The sequence below is a fragment of the Pleurodeles waltl genome, chromosome 6 (assembly GCF_031143425.1).
Source record: "Pleurodeles waltl isolate 20211129_DDA chromosome 6, aPleWal1.hap1.20221129, whole genome shotgun sequence".
Classification (NCBI taxonomy): domain Eukaryota; kingdom Metazoa; phylum Chordata; class Amphibia; order Caudata; family Salamandridae; genus Pleurodeles; species Pleurodeles waltl.
This window is the reverse complement of record NC_090445.1, coordinates 605560387-605575545: the sequence shown is the minus strand read 5'-3', so window position 1 is coordinate 605575545 and position 15159 is coordinate 605560387. Positions and strand designations below refer to the sequence as shown.

The window sequence follows — 15159 nt, the reverse complement described above, 5'->3', positions numbered from 1 at the left end:
GAAGGGTACAGAGGGAAGAAGAGAGTGAGAAAGTCTATCCATTTCAAAAGAAATACACAGACGGGTACAACTGGAAACAGGGGGCTAATGATGGACATTGGAAAGTAAGACAATGGGCTGTAATCAGGCTCCCTGATTCACGTCTGAACAAAGGCAGCAAATTTTCAAAACTAGTGAGAATTAAAAAAAAAAAAAAAAGAATCAAAGAAATGGTACATTAGAAGATGACATGGTATGAAGCATGTATAGGCTTGCCAAATGTGACTTATTCTCGCCCCATAAACTGCCTATCTCCGAGCAAAAATTCCATATTACTCCAGAGCAAGGGGGATCTCCTCATCTTGAGAGGAGCAAGACAGTGCCAACTTGGCATAAGGACTATGTTTTTCATTAACTGTGGGAGGGAGATGTGTTGTAATATACTAATCTGTAATTTCCTCAAATTAAGTAAGAATCAATATAATGTACGGGTGTAATTATAGGAAGTCACCTGTAAAACATTCAATTATCTTTTGTAGCTATTTAATGTATTTGTAGGTTAGTAATGTGAAACATTCCCCACCTTCGATACCCCCTTATCCCTTCCCTGCTTTGGAATGTTCTGAAGGCTATTTTAGAATGTTGGATCTGTGAAAATCACTGATGAGGTGGTTGGAGGAGTCATACCTTCTGAATAAAGACCTTTGAACTATATTTCTCTTGGGTAAATACTTCATACACATTATCCATCAACCTAATCACTAACTCTCTCAACATTATTGCACTTAGAAGTTCATAAAAGGTGATTCAGCAGACCTCCCTAAATGTTATGGACCAATGCTTCCAGAGAGGTGGTTTAATCTAGGGGACGCTCTTAATTATCAACAGATTAACGCCCCGAGAATCTGCAACTCCATACCTATTCACATCAGATCAAACCCTTCCCATCAGATCTTCAAGAAGCTATTTAAAGAATTCCTCCTCAACCAACCTCCACTCCAAAAAGAATCTCTCACCCCCACCCCTGCCAGATTTTTATCTTCTTGACTGTGTGAAACCCACTGTATAACTGTTCTCTTTGAATGTATTTGTTTATTATCTATACTGTTGTAAAGCGCTATGATACCCTTGGGGTCTTGCCAGCGCTATAGAAAACTATCTAAATAAATAAATTAAGTTTTAAAATAATAATCAGACTAGAAGGTTTTCTAAGTTTTACTCATCAAAAAGAAAGGCTGAATTCCCTTTTCAAGATTCTTATTCTCATTACCCCGAAATGGAAAATAAATAAAAATATTTTTCAAAAAGCAATCCCTTTCTCCAATTTGAGCAATTTTAAACTTGAACTTAAAATATAATTGATTGTTGAACATCGCAGGGCACAAAAAAGTTCTATAAGACACACGTCATCCAGAAAACTTACATTGAATGTCATCATTAAATTAATTATTTTTAAAAAGATTACTTTCATTTTCCACACCATTTAACGAGTGCCCGTTAACCTGGTATTAGCAACGTCCACAAATTAATTTACATTAATACCTCCAGATATCCGAATTAGTTCATTTGTGTGGGGTGGGCAGCCAATACAGAATGTTACTATCTTAACTAGACTCTACCCTAGAACCTGTAACAGCCTTCAAATCAAAGGAAAGAAAATACAAAAGTAAATCTGCATTCTAGTTCAAAGGACAATGATTTGAGCAAATATTGCACACGTTTGGTTTGTGCACTAGCCAATTTAATCTTGCAGCATTCCAAATGATGCAACCAAATATATTAGAAACATTTAGTCAAATACCCATGCACTCAAATATCCAATAAAGTAGCACTCGAACCAAGTGGGTCATGAAAAAGCCTCACAAACACCCCCAAAAAGAAACAAGCATTGGCAAAGCCAACATGTCTTGCCTTTAGGACTGATTGGCTTTGCCAACGATTTTCAGCCATGTCGTACTGCATGGCTAAAGAAGAAAAAAAACTAATATGCTGTGGCCTTCTGCATCATTTTAAAGGTGCACAAATCACACATGCAAACACCCTCAAAATGATGTGGGAGCTTTTCTTTTTACTTTCGATTTACCAATGCTAGATAGATTGGTAAATTTAAAAAAATGAATGTAAAAAAACAAACAAAAAAAAGTTAGTGTTTTTTTTTTTTTTTTTTTTTTTTTAAAGCAGGGGAAGCCGAAGCAACTCGGGAGTGCTGATGGCAGAAGAAACATGTGGATGTGGGAGGGACGAAACAGACGGCCTGGGAAGAATAGTGAAGAAAAGCATCAAGTAAGAAAGACCAACAGGGGAAAAAGTAAACAGGCGAGAGAGCAACATGGCGCTGGAGAGGGGCACATGGGTAAGAACGCAATGAGGGGGAGTAAAATACAAAGGAAAGCGAATCACGGAAGGGGATGAAGCACAAAGGCGAGACAGAGCTACACAGAGTGGGGGAGCGAGAAGAGCACTATAGACAGCTAAAAACACATGCACTCACTCGGAGTGCTTAAGAAAAATGTAGTTCACCAAACGTGACCAGTGAAACGACTGAAATTGGTAAAGCCAACCAATGTTAAGCAATGGGTGGATTGCACTCCCTCAATGTTCTTGGTAAGTCCTGATATGTATTTTGCAACCTGGAGCCTTTCCTTAGATCTATCATCTCAGAGTGTAAAAAACGAGACTGCACGATAAAAACTCTAAATATTTTCCTAGAAGCTGCAAACATTTCGCTCAATTGGAAATGAAGCTTATGGCTGATAGCAGACACACTGGATTTGAATACAATCAAAAGCAGAGAAAGTACAATTCTCATAATATTTTTTTCAGTTTTTCTTAGCTTACCCCTTAAATCTCTAACATCTCTAAAATCTGGGTAACATCTTTTTCTGTATCATAACTGTTGAGTTGCACCCGTATCTTCTGCATATACTCCATATAGATGTACATACATTTTTGATGCAAACGGCACCTTGGACACTGCATCTTTTTGTAGGATGTCCTGCTGTCGCCCCTGTATTGCTCAACAAATTCACACACATGCCGCTCGAGGTTGACAGCACCCTGATTAACAAGCTGTTATTAACTGCTTCCTCTAACGGGCTCCACACAATACACATGCTGGACTATTCTCCATCTCATTTACAGGGGATTACTGGATATTCGGCCTCCTTCAACCCAATATTACAGGTTTACTCAAAAACAATTAGCCTATTCCCTTCCTCTCAATCATTGATCCAATCATCTTCACCCTCTCCTCTTGAATTTACCTACGTTCACCATTCTTCAAACCTTATCAAACTTCCCTCCTGCCGCCATACGCTCCTTCTGGCCCACTTCACTATACAACCCACACTCCTCCCTGCCCACCACACCCCTAAAATAACATTTGCTCCACTGTCATTCAGCTCCTTTCCCATACTTTCTACTTACATGTTAGTTACAACTCTCCATCCTATCAGCCTCTATATAGTCTTTCCACCAGGACATCACCTTAACACTCCCTTCATAACAAAACATATACCCTGGTTCCCATCTCCAACAAGCCCATGGGACTATTGGTTTAATTCTATATATACACACACACACACACACCAAGAAATCCTTCCTTTATTATGTTTTTTTTTTCCGAAAGATCTTCCGCTGGATCCCCACCAACACCAGAAAAACTGTGACCCACGCCCTCGTCACAAGCCGCCTGGACTACGGAAACACCCTATACGCAGGAACCACCACAAAACTCCAGAAACGTCTGCAGCGAATACAAAACGCCTCCGCTCGCCTCATCCTCGACATACCCCACAACAGCCACATCTCCGCCCACCTGAGACACCTGCACTGGTTACCCGACAACAAAAGGATCACCTTCAGGCTCCTCACCCACGCACACAAAGCCCTCCACAACAAAGGACCCGAATACCTCAACCGTCGCCTCAGTTTCTACACGCCCACCAGTCAACTTCGCTCCGCCAACCTCGCACTCACCGCCGTCCCTCGCATCTGCCGCACAACGGCAGGTGGGAAATCCTTTTCCCCTACCTGGCGGCCAAGACTTGGAACTCCCTCCCTTCCAACCTCAGGACCACCCAGGACCACCTCGCATTCCGGAGGCAGCTCAAGACCTGGCTCTTCGAGCAGCAGTAACCTCCTCCCCTAGCGCCTTGAGACCCTCACGGATGAGTAGCGCGCTTTATAAATAATATTGATTGATTTTTTTTCCCAGTAGAGGGCCACAGTCTTTTCTACTGATCGAAATGTTTTTAGATTTAATGGGGCGGAGTTGGGGGCGGGGTGCCATAGAAGTCCACCAATGATAAGAAACGGGCCGGCTCCAAGCCACTTACTGTAAACAATAGTCTTGCAATCAAAAAGGCTCATCCTAAAAAGTTAGCTCCTGAATATAGGCAGAAGAACAAAAGTCCCCCAATCAAAAAGATGGTAAAAAAAAATGTTACTGGAGGAACCACCACAAGGAAATGCATCTAATAAACAGCACGCACATGATATTAACAAGATAGTCAACCCAAGTTAAGCAATGGGGTGGACCACAACCCATCGTAAACTCTGCCACTGTCCAATAGCTTGTTCCATTACCCAGCAAAGACATATGGGATGCAATCCATAGTTACTTTATTCTGACAAGGCTCCTGTGGCGTGTCCTGGAGGCCAGCTGGATCTGAGCTGTTAAAGCAGACCACCACAGGCTGGCATGCATAAACATTCCAAGCACTGAACATCACGTCTTGACTTAAAGCTCTATCTTTCGACAACAAATGAACGTGTTAGTCGGGATGTACGTATTCGTGCCCACCCAATATGCCTTATACCAAAACCTAACATAATATAGCCTTGTCAATGCTTGGTAAACGCTTCCTGTAGAAACGTAATTTCAATACATCTCGAACGCAACTGCTGTGGTTTCTGTCGCAAAGCATCCCACGTGGGTGTGTTCAGCACACGACTCTGTCACTTTATACAATATAAAGCAGTCTAGGCTTTCCTTTTGCAAATGGATATTATCCAGTCAGACAGCACAAGGACACGACTTCCAGAATGCCCTATTATATAAAGCGAAATGCCAGATATGGACATGTTGCATCCAAGAGAAAAGGAGTCACCGGATCACTCTACTCGTGGGTATTTCAAACATTGAGCAGCATGATGGTGTTAATCTCACCTGGTTTCTAACACCACGTTGGGCGGTTGCCATGAATCTGGTGGGACACCCGCCATAGTTCAACAACGAAGAGAATAATGACACAATAAAACACACAGATTGCAGCCCGTATCTCTGTGGCTGGTGCTACGAGTTCAAGCAAAACGCTTCCCGAGAACTGAACCAGTCCGTATCAGTTCAGTTACGCCCCTCTTGCGGGCCAAGCCTCGATTTGAAACCATTCGGAGTTTAAACGATTTTTAACTCGTAACCACCAGAAGGCTGTTTATTGTCGACCCGGCAGTGTGTAGCCAAAAAACACGATGCCCGATCGCGCCAAGCCCACAGGACGGCGTATAGAAAAGAAAAAAAAAAACAGAAATCAGCATTCCATTTAATCCGGAAAGGAAATATTCATGCTCTGAAACTGCCTACTGTTTTGTTAAAGAGCTAAATAAAGAAAGGAGGCGGGGCAGGAGGACGAAGTTGATGTGACAGAGAAGATAGACTAACTAAAGCAAGCGTTTTCCAGCTATGTAAGCTTCACCATTTTACATAGCAGAATTTCCACGTTTGGTTATAGAAAGGTAGTAGTATACCTCTGGTAGTGAAAAAACTGACCCACAGATATAGTTTGTTTTGCGAAATTTGTTAAGTAAACATGAAGCAAACATTAATCATAGTACTTTGTATGAGTTTGCATGGCATTAATACTTAAGAACGTGGTGCGTTTCCATACAAAATAAAACGTTTTGTTTTCTGATGTTTGCAAGACTACCGCCTTTTCGGGCTAGCTGCCGGAATTTGCGGCGGAGCCAGGAGCGCTGCTCGCTTGCTTCCGACGTCATCGAGGAAGCCGTTGGGCGCCCTGGATTTGAAAATGGTTTTGGACTGGTGAGGCAGGCGACTGTGAAGCAGAACCGAAGATAGGTGGAGCAGTGCGGGAGCTACGTTAGGACGGGGACAGCGCAAGTAGGTGAGGGTGGCGACAGTGAGAGCTCTGAAAGTTGGTAGCTGGCTTACTTGTCAGCTGCCGCCCACCCATCTAATTACAGAAAGTATTTTAACTTTTCAGTCGGCCGTCGTTAGAAAAGGGGTCGAGCAGTCAAATTATTTATGCAGTTTTATATAGCGCGTGCATTACATAGTTGTTCGAGCATTTTACAGTCACACTAGTACTTTACAAAACCCTCAAATCCTAAATGTACAGTACATGATGTGAACAGGGTTTAGGACTGCATTATCATATCTGAAAAGGCTTTAGTTTGCTTCTGTGTGACATTTCCACGGTTTCAGTGTACCTGTGAGTGACATGCTACTACCTACTTTGTGACACTTTGAGTGACACTTTCTTGTCAGGGAAATGTATAACTCATCAAACAGCATTGAGTTTCCTGGTAGTTTATTCAAATAAGAAAGCACACCAACACCAGTGTCTGCCTGTTCTCCACCCTGGTCAACTCCAACTGCCCCTTACTCCAGTTCTACACATCCTCTCCATTCCATTCTTTCAACTACAAACATTCCACTAACTCTACATTCTAAGTAAGAACAACATTACACAACACATCTTCCCCCTTTGGAAAATAAACAATAAGTAAAACATAAATCACAAGGAAAGGGAACAGAAGGAAAATGATACAAAGTAAACTAATTTACAATACAGATCCTAATTTACAATGTAGTCCTTTAAATGCAAAGGTTTATTAATCATTCTACCCAATCTGTTCCTGTAGGTTACATTCCTTCCAAGATTGTCCGGATGGTCCTTGGACACTTCCACTTCCTGTGCCGGGATGTCATAATTATCACCCCATTATCAGTTATTATCTTCCTAGGCAGCCCTTTCCTTTTAAACACCTCTATCCATTCCGACAATGAACTCGGACACCTCAACCTCTTGATAGGCCAAACCGTTCCTCATTTCGCTTTTTGTTCTGCACCTAAGAGAATCAGACAGAACATTAGAGTAACTCCTACAATCTCCCTTGACATTATCAGGAGGGGGGGAAATATAGACATTACAAATACATAGGTCGTTATATGCTGACATAATCATACATTATAACCATACATTATCAGATCCTCAACCGGGTGGGATAATCCTCGCCTCCGTGTCCTTAATGGAATTGAACATTCTTGGTGCGAATGCTAGCAAATGTTTTATTCTATTTCAGGACCAGAGACTCCGATTATGCTAGTTCAAAGCTGATTGAAAAACTCTTGTCGCAATATCACTCACCGGTTCGAAATAAAACTGCTCGAAAGTGGAATCGGAAGACCAATCAGCTGATTTCATAATATCCTGAATAGTCACTCCCAATTCGAGAGATCTGGAGGCCATAGCTCCTCTGACTTAGTGAACACCAAACTGAGTAACGTCAATCCCTGCCTCAACCATCACTCCTTTTAGCCATCTGGCAATGGTCGCAGCAGAAACCAGTTTGAAAGGTTTTTGCAATGAAATGAGTAATTGACCCCCCTCATCTGATCTGAAAACTCTAGTACATTCTTCATACTGTTTCAAACAATTCACTACGCACAGTTTTGAATTGAAGGGAAATGCAACGTACTCTATACTTGCAGATATTGTTTTTGTCCTTCTAGTAATAGTGAAAGAAACACCTTCCGGTGTAAACACTCTACCTTCAAGGTCCAGAGCTTTCATATCTGACGATCGTCGACATGCTGCAAGGCACAGCACCATGGCCAATTTTGCTGATAATTGCTTCCTAGATAAAAATTTGTTATCAGGCCATCTCTCAGACAACTTAAGCACGAGGGTAACGTCCCACAGAAACGTATATTTAGCCTTCGGAGGATTAGAAACTCTAATGCCCTTAAGAAGCTTAGAAATATTTGGATGCATTCCCACCGGATTATTGCCGACTTTGGCGTGACCTGCCGAAATGGCGGAACAAAAATTGTTTATTGTCCTATAGGATATGCATTCCGCTGCCTTTTGCGACAAAAAAATGACTTTTTCCACTATTCCCGCTTCCACGGGATCCACGTGCCTTCCCATGCACCAACTCCGCCAAGCTCTCCATGCTGAGGAGTATCTCTTCCTGGTAGATGGTGCCCACGCTCTACTGATAAAACTTGTAGCTGTGTCCAAAAAACCTGGCAAGCACCACTGTTGCCTGAAAGCCTCCATGCCATCAGACGCAATTGTCTCTTCACCACAAGAGGGTGCAACTCCCCTTGGGGACCCAACAGCATGTCCTGAGACCATGGAAGGAGTAGGGGAGAGTCACAGGCTAACTCTAGCATAAGAGGAAACCACTGTTGCGCCTTCCAGACCGGAGTGACCAAAATCACCTCCTCCCCCTGCTTCCTGATATGAGTTGCTACCCTCTGAATCATTGCAAATGGGGCAAAAGCATAATTGAGGCCTTTTGACCAGTCCTGGGAGAAGGCATCCGTGGCCATGTGAGAGGGTCCGGCCTCCAACTGAAGAAATCCTCCAGCTGCCGATTCAGACGGGAGGCAAAAAAGATCTATCTTGCAACTACCCTGTATCTCCTGGGTCAGGCAGAATAGTTGGGGAAGAAGTTTCCAGTCGCTGTGATCTTTGAGGTACCTGGAATTCCAGTCGGCAATTACATTGGATTGCCCCGGGATGTACTCAGCCACCACAATCCGCCTGTAAGACAGGCAATAGTACCAGAAGTCTTTGGCAATCTCCGCTAGCAGAGGGGATCTTATACCCCCAACTTGTTGATATAATGGACTGCCGAGATGTTGTCCATCCGTAAGAGGATGGAGCATGAGACTTTCTTTGAGGACAAGGTCTTGATCGCAAAGGATCCTGCTAGTAGCTCCGGACAATTCATAAGAAGCTGGAGTTCCTCTTGGGACCAATGGCCCCCCGTGGAAATATCCCTGCATCGGGCTCACCAGCCCCACGACTGGCATCTGATTCTATGATCGCCTCCAGTCAGGAACTGAAAATGGCCCTGCCATTCCAAGCGTTCACTTGCGTCAACCACCGCCTGAGTTCTGTCCTGACCTCCTCTGTCCGGGGAACTCGTTCTGAATACGCCAAACCTCTTTGCAAGTGTTGAATCTTGAGCCTATGTAAGGCTCGGTAGTGTAAGGGCCCGGGCATATCGCTTGAATCGAGAAGGCTAAAAGGCCCACCGGACAAGCTATCTTTCTCGGGGACAGAGACGCTTGCGTCAGGGCCACCCTCAACTCATTCTCGATGTCTTGAAGTTTGGACCGGGGAAGGATCAGTTGAGAAGTCTCTGAGTTGATCACAAAACCCAGGAACTCCACTGATCTGGTGGGCATAAGGATCGACTTGGCTTCGTTTATAACAAACCCTAGATCCTGTAAAAGAGAAATTGTCATGAAACCGTGTTGCTTCACCAACTCTTGGGATTGAGCCATGATCAAAATATCGTCTAGGTATATTATCAGCTGAATCCCTTTCTCCCGCAAGTGAGCTACCACCGGCCTGAGCGGTTTGGTGAAGCACCAGGGTGCTGAAGAAAGCCCGAAAGGCAAGACCAGATATTCTAGCCATTTGTCCTTCTATCTGAATCAGAGGAACTGTCGGTGAGGATACCAAATGGGGATCGTCAGATAAGCGTCCTTCAGGTCCAGACTCATTAGCCAGTCACCCGTTTGGAGTAAATCTGGAAGAAGATGAAGGCCTTCCATCTTGAAGTGCCGCTAAACAATGAAATAATTGAATTCTTTAAGGTTTAGTACCAAGCGGTGCCCTCCTCCCTGCTTTTGCACAAGAAAAACATTGCTGCAGAAACCAGCCGGGTGGGGATGGCAATAAGCCACTGCTCGTTTCTTCACCAAAGTCTCTATCTCTAAATCTATAAAGTTGGTCTCTGGTAGGGAAAAATAGAGAGGAGGAGGTGGAGCCAGTTGACATGGAGTCTGATAAAACTCTAAACGAAAACCCTGCACAGTCTGCAACACCCACGCATCCTGAGTTACTCAGAACCAATTGTGAACATAGAACTGCACTCGAACCCCCAACTGAATTAGTGAAGAATCCAAAAGTCTTACCTGCTGAGTAACCAGTAGGGGCTCTAGCCCGTGAGCCTCCCCACTGTCCTCTGCGCCGTTGGAAACGGCAGGGAAAGAAGGTACCACCTCGGGTGTAATCTTGGCCTCGCATAAAGGTTCCTCTCTGGGGCTTGATAGTATACGCGGCCTGACGAGCAGCCCCTGCTTCGCCCGGCCAAAAAGGCCAGAATGAAACACCTTCTTTAAGTTAGCTTGCGCCATGTCTAAGGTCGTAAATGTAGTTACGTATTTGGCAGTGTCTTTTACGAATTTGTTGCCGAAAAAGTGACCCTCTGCAGGGGACCTGCATCCACAGTGGCCAGCTCCGTCAAATTGGAATCGATCCTCATGAGGAGGGACTTGCGCCTTTCAGACAAGATGGCACAGTTGGTAGTACGCAACAGACATATCGCCCTCTGAGTCCACTCAGCCAGGATGTGGGGGATCAATAGAGGCACCAGTTGCCTTGGCTCTCAATGCCATCTCAAGGATTTTCGCCAGAGGACCCGGCAGATCAAAACGTTTGTTCTGGCAGGAGCACCAGGCCTGGTCAATCCCTTTCTTTGGGTCTTTGGCAAATTTTTTAGGAATGTAAGCTTGCTGGTATCGATCTCTGCCGTTTCCGCCACCTTATCCGGGATTTCGGGCCTAGGACATTCGGCTCGCAACATACTGCGGACCTCTTTGTCAAAGCTCTTGCGCAGCTTACCATGCAAGTATTCCGCTACAGCCTGCGCAGAAGCCCAATCCGCAGAACGGGGATGCACTATGTCCTCTAAATGGAACTGAAAAGGGTTGGAAGGAGGAACGGGGTTACCCTGCATCACACTTCTTTGATCTTTTGCGCTAGCGTAAGGAGCTGCTGGAATGAGATGATTTCGAATCACTGGGGTCAGAGTCTGATGAAGCATGGACCCCTCTAGGGAAAACACTGGAAGTGGACGGGGCAGAACAATACTGGTGGTCACTAGCAGAGGGCTGGTGCAGTGCAGCCATGACTCCATCATGAGGCCAAGAGGAGGGGGCGTCTTTTGATGTGCTAGGGAGGGAAGAACTCCCTTCTGTGGAATTACTCTCTGATAAGGGAATAAGACTTTGGGTTTTAGCGAAGGTCTCCAATTGCTGCATGAAAGGCTTTAGAGCCACCACCAATGCTTGATTAATCTGCTGAGGGACAAAAGCTCCTAGGGCCCTGCTGACTGACTGCTGAACCAAAGTGTTGATCGCCACGGACAGACCGTTGCCCAGGAACTGATAATGCTCCTCCTCCTCGAAGGGCACCTAATCGGTCATAGTAGTGAACTGTCAAAGAGCAGTAGTCATTCAGACTTCAAGGGGGGAGCCACCCGTAGTGCAAAGAAAAATGAGATTGACTCCTCAGCAAAAGCTGTCCACCAATTATTACAGCCCCCCAAGAAGGAGGAAATCTTGAGAGCCACACTTGTGAAGGAAAAATCAATATATATACGAGCGTGCACTCTGCTCAATTTCAGGGCCAACTCGGTTGCTACAGCCTGAGTATGGTGTCTACGGCACTGACAGGAAGCCAGGAATGCAGAAAGTGTGTGCAATGCCCGGCGTCCTGTCAGTGTCGGAGAGGGAGAAATGAACGTAGGACAGCGTGTAGCCCAGTCCTACCAAAATTGCCCAATTGGGCTACGCGCTAGTCTCAGGCTCTCTGCCTGGGACTGACAAGGGAAAGGCTCCGGGCCGTCGCAGATCTGCTGCCGTGAGGGGAAAAGAAACACTGCTGATGAAAGTATCAGAAACCCCCACCGTGCCGCACGCTGAAAGCTACTGACCTGTCACAACGTCTTTGGAAGGCCGGCTGGTACCGCAACTCGTCACGGATGGCAGCCGGTCAGAAAACTAAATACCAAGGAATGTAGATGCCGCAATCAAGGCCAAAAGAACGGATTGAGCGTCGCACGGACAGGAGAGATCCTGAGCGCAACGCAAGTAACACAGCACTAAGGTAACACTCTGTAAAAGGCAAACATGAGAAAAAGTGAGAGGCACTTATCTTATCCTCGAGCAGCAAAAAAAAGAGGAGTTCAAGATGGTGTTCGGGTCTCTAATAAGGCCTGGAGAAATGTGATTGGTGGACATATTATGATGTGCAATATGGGAAATGTAGTTGATATTTTTCTGTTTTGTGATTGGCTGCTGTTTTATGAGTAGTAAAGAAAGAGAAGCATAATCTGAGCCTCCGGTCCTGAAATAGAATCACAAGTGCCGCCCCAGTGACTCACTGTCAGGCTGGGCCGTGGTTTCTTCTTCGGGCTGGGAGCCACACAGGGCTCTGGAGTGCTGAATATTGCATGAGAGACCTGGGCTCAGTTATTACTGCTAGGCTCTGTGCCCTCAGTCTGGACCATGTTTAAATTCTGTGGTCTCACGGCCAGCCCAGACTTTTATCATCCCTGAAATTCGTGGACACAGTCATGTGTGTCACAGTGCGGCTTGCCTGCCAGAGAATGTGACCTTCCCCATGGTCGCACATTGACCAAAAGTGTAACTCTGGTGGCAACGGGATAGCTCAGCTTTGAAACAAAGCAGCTTCCTATTGCCTGAGCAGCTCTATGGCCGAGCAGACTTACAGGGTCACATTGGGTGGGTGCCTTACTGGAAAAGAACAACAGCCAAGGCACCGCCCCAAGATCCAGGAAAGGAACGCTGCTGATTCAAAATTATGTTTATCCATGCAGCGCTGTCAGAATATCCCATGGTACACTGAAGAGGCACGCAAGGCTCTGCTCAGATTAATGTGGGTGATAATTTATTCCCTGCGCAGCGCCCTTTTTCTGCTCTGAACCTACTTCTAGTTTGTAGTGGAATTCAGTGTTAAATCCATGGGTGATCCAGGAAAGCTATATATTTCTGTAAGATAGACAAAACTCAGAATTCAGCAAAGTGTTGTGTGTAGATCCCTCAAGGTGTTCCCAAGGAAAATAACTTGAAATAAAGGAAGATTGACAATGAGTAGGAAACATTGGGCATTTGTGACATTTTCATCTGTAACGTTTTGTCACGATGGCCGATTTACAAAAGGATTATACCATTACATTCACTGGATCTTTCTGGGTGTGGGGGTTTGTAGGTTCTCTAAGAAGCACGCTATCCAGAGCCAACAACTGTACTGCACCACACAATGATTTTTCATTGAGTTTCGAGTATAGACCAATACACATAGTGAAATAGGTAGAGTGAAAAATGGGTTTCAAGGACACCTATGTATTTCTGAAATGGGCACAAGATGTGCAGGTCTCGAACAATCATAAAAATGTTACTAGACCTGCAGGTCAAGTAATTTGAATAATCTACTCGACCTAACTGTAATGTATTTGATCTGTAAAAGGGTCTCAAATTGTGTGATCCTCGACAAATATTTTATTTTAAAGTCACCTTTTTCCTCATTCTCATACGAGTGCACCTCCAAATATGTAAGTTCAGCATTTCTGCTGTACAAAGAAAATCTTTTGTTTGATTAAATAGACTAAACATTTGCTCCATGTATAAAGTGGGGCCTATTTATGAGGCTGTTTGCATCTCTCTTCCTCCTCGCAACGTGGTGCAAGAGTGACACAAACCTTGTTGTACGGCTCCTATTGTTCGAACAAGACTGCAAGATTAGGGGCGTGGTTGTGGGTGACTGAGTAAATCCCACACTATCTTGCCAGTTGTCGGCCCATCCCTTTCGGCTAGCTAGCAGCACTTCACTCATACTTGGAGGAGAAGGTGAATTGTGGCAGCCTGAAACATGACACTGTATGACATCTCCGGGGAAGTTGTGGTCAAGTCTCACCCCTTTCTCTCTTTAGCAAAATATCTCATACACACACACAGGCAAAGAAAGAGCTGTAGGGTGGTTTCAATACATTTATTTATTGAAAAGACTGCAGTCTACAATAAAATATACAAACTGCAATTATTCGGGCAACGAGGCATAACAAGATTAGACCAGCGAGAAGAAAATAAACAGTCCCAACATATTGGAATAACATACATAGATTAATTCTACCTAACCCCTAAGCGAAAGCAAAGCAGTGATAGCCCAATCTGTCCGTACCTAGTCCATAAGAGGAGCTCCCACCCCCATTACCTGAAGGATAGTGGTCTGCCCGCTATCGTCATGGGTTGGCTGTAGAGACAGGGCTGAGGTCAGCAATGAAATGGCATGCAGTGTGTTAAAATCCTGACTGGAATGACCTCTCAATTGTCCTTTGGCCTACACAGTGTTTTTATAAGAAAACATATTTTTGTTCTGTGAAAAGGTCTGATGTGGGCAAGCTCCTAAGTGCCGGACTGTTTAAAACTCTTGTATCGAATATTACGATGTGGATCACCATGTACTTTGCCTTGTCAACCTTGGGCCATGGCACATGGTAAAATGTTGTGCACAGAATAATAATAACAAAGCATTCACAGAATTACAATGTTGAAGCTGATTTGAAAATAAAAACTTCACAGCTGAAAGCAGGCTACCTAAAAATGAAATATAATGGAGTATATGAAATCAGCACACATATGTAGGTAAAAGGGCCCGAGAAGAGTCTACAATAACCCCACTACAACCTTAAGAGAGATTTCTGAAGCCATGCAAAGCCACTTTGCGTGGGTCTGAGTGTCTCCAAAATCTATAATAATGCAATGTAGCGCTTATAGCTGCATTGCGTTACTCTGCCCTGGGAAGGCGTTCTATGGGTGTTGCATAGGTGTTCCCAAATCTCTCTGATGGAATTGGACTTATACCCAGATTTACACGAACCTGTAAACCTGGGGCTATGCCAAAATCTTACACCTTCCCAGTGGAGGAGTAGCAAGGAGAAATATCTCTATTTCTTCCTGTTTCTATGTGTGTTGCCTTCTGCAGCACATGTAGAAAGAGGACTATGACTCCCACGATTGTTTTTGTGCTGGAGGGTGTCCCTTCCTGCATAAAAACAATCCTGCATGCAAAGCAAGGCACCCTTGCATTGTGGTGCAAGGGTGCCTGCGTT

The 15159-nt window shown here is 44.5% G+C and overlaps 2 protein-coding genes across 4 annotated transcripts in view; one reads left to right on the top strand and one right to left on the bottom strand.

The window, feature by feature from the left end:
* PPIL1 (peptidylprolyl isomerase like 1) overlaps nt 1-5415 on the bottom strand; it is a 42944-nt gene extending 37529 nt beyond the window's left edge. Inside the window, exon 1 of the mRNA XM_069238883.1 lies at nt 5150-5415. Within this exon, the coding sequence (XP_069094984.1) occupies nt 5150-5205 (56 nt within the window). The 5' untranslated portion in view covers nt 5206-5415. The remainder of the gene's footprint in view (nt 1-5149) is intronic.
* Nucleotides 5416-5560: 145 nt separating this feature from the next.
* PSRC1 (proline and serine rich coiled-coil 1) overlaps nt 5561-15159 on the top strand; it is a 353925-nt gene continuing 344326 nt past the window's right edge. Inside the window, exon 1 of one of the 3 annotated variants that reach the window (XM_069238882.1) lies at nt 5561-5664. The gene's annotated coding sequence lies outside the window, so the exon portion shown is untranslated. Of the gene's footprint in view, nt 5665-5932; nt 6105-15159 lie in introns of those variants that run through there. The other 2 variants (XM_069238880.1, XM_069238879.1) reach the window with 2 other exon arrangements.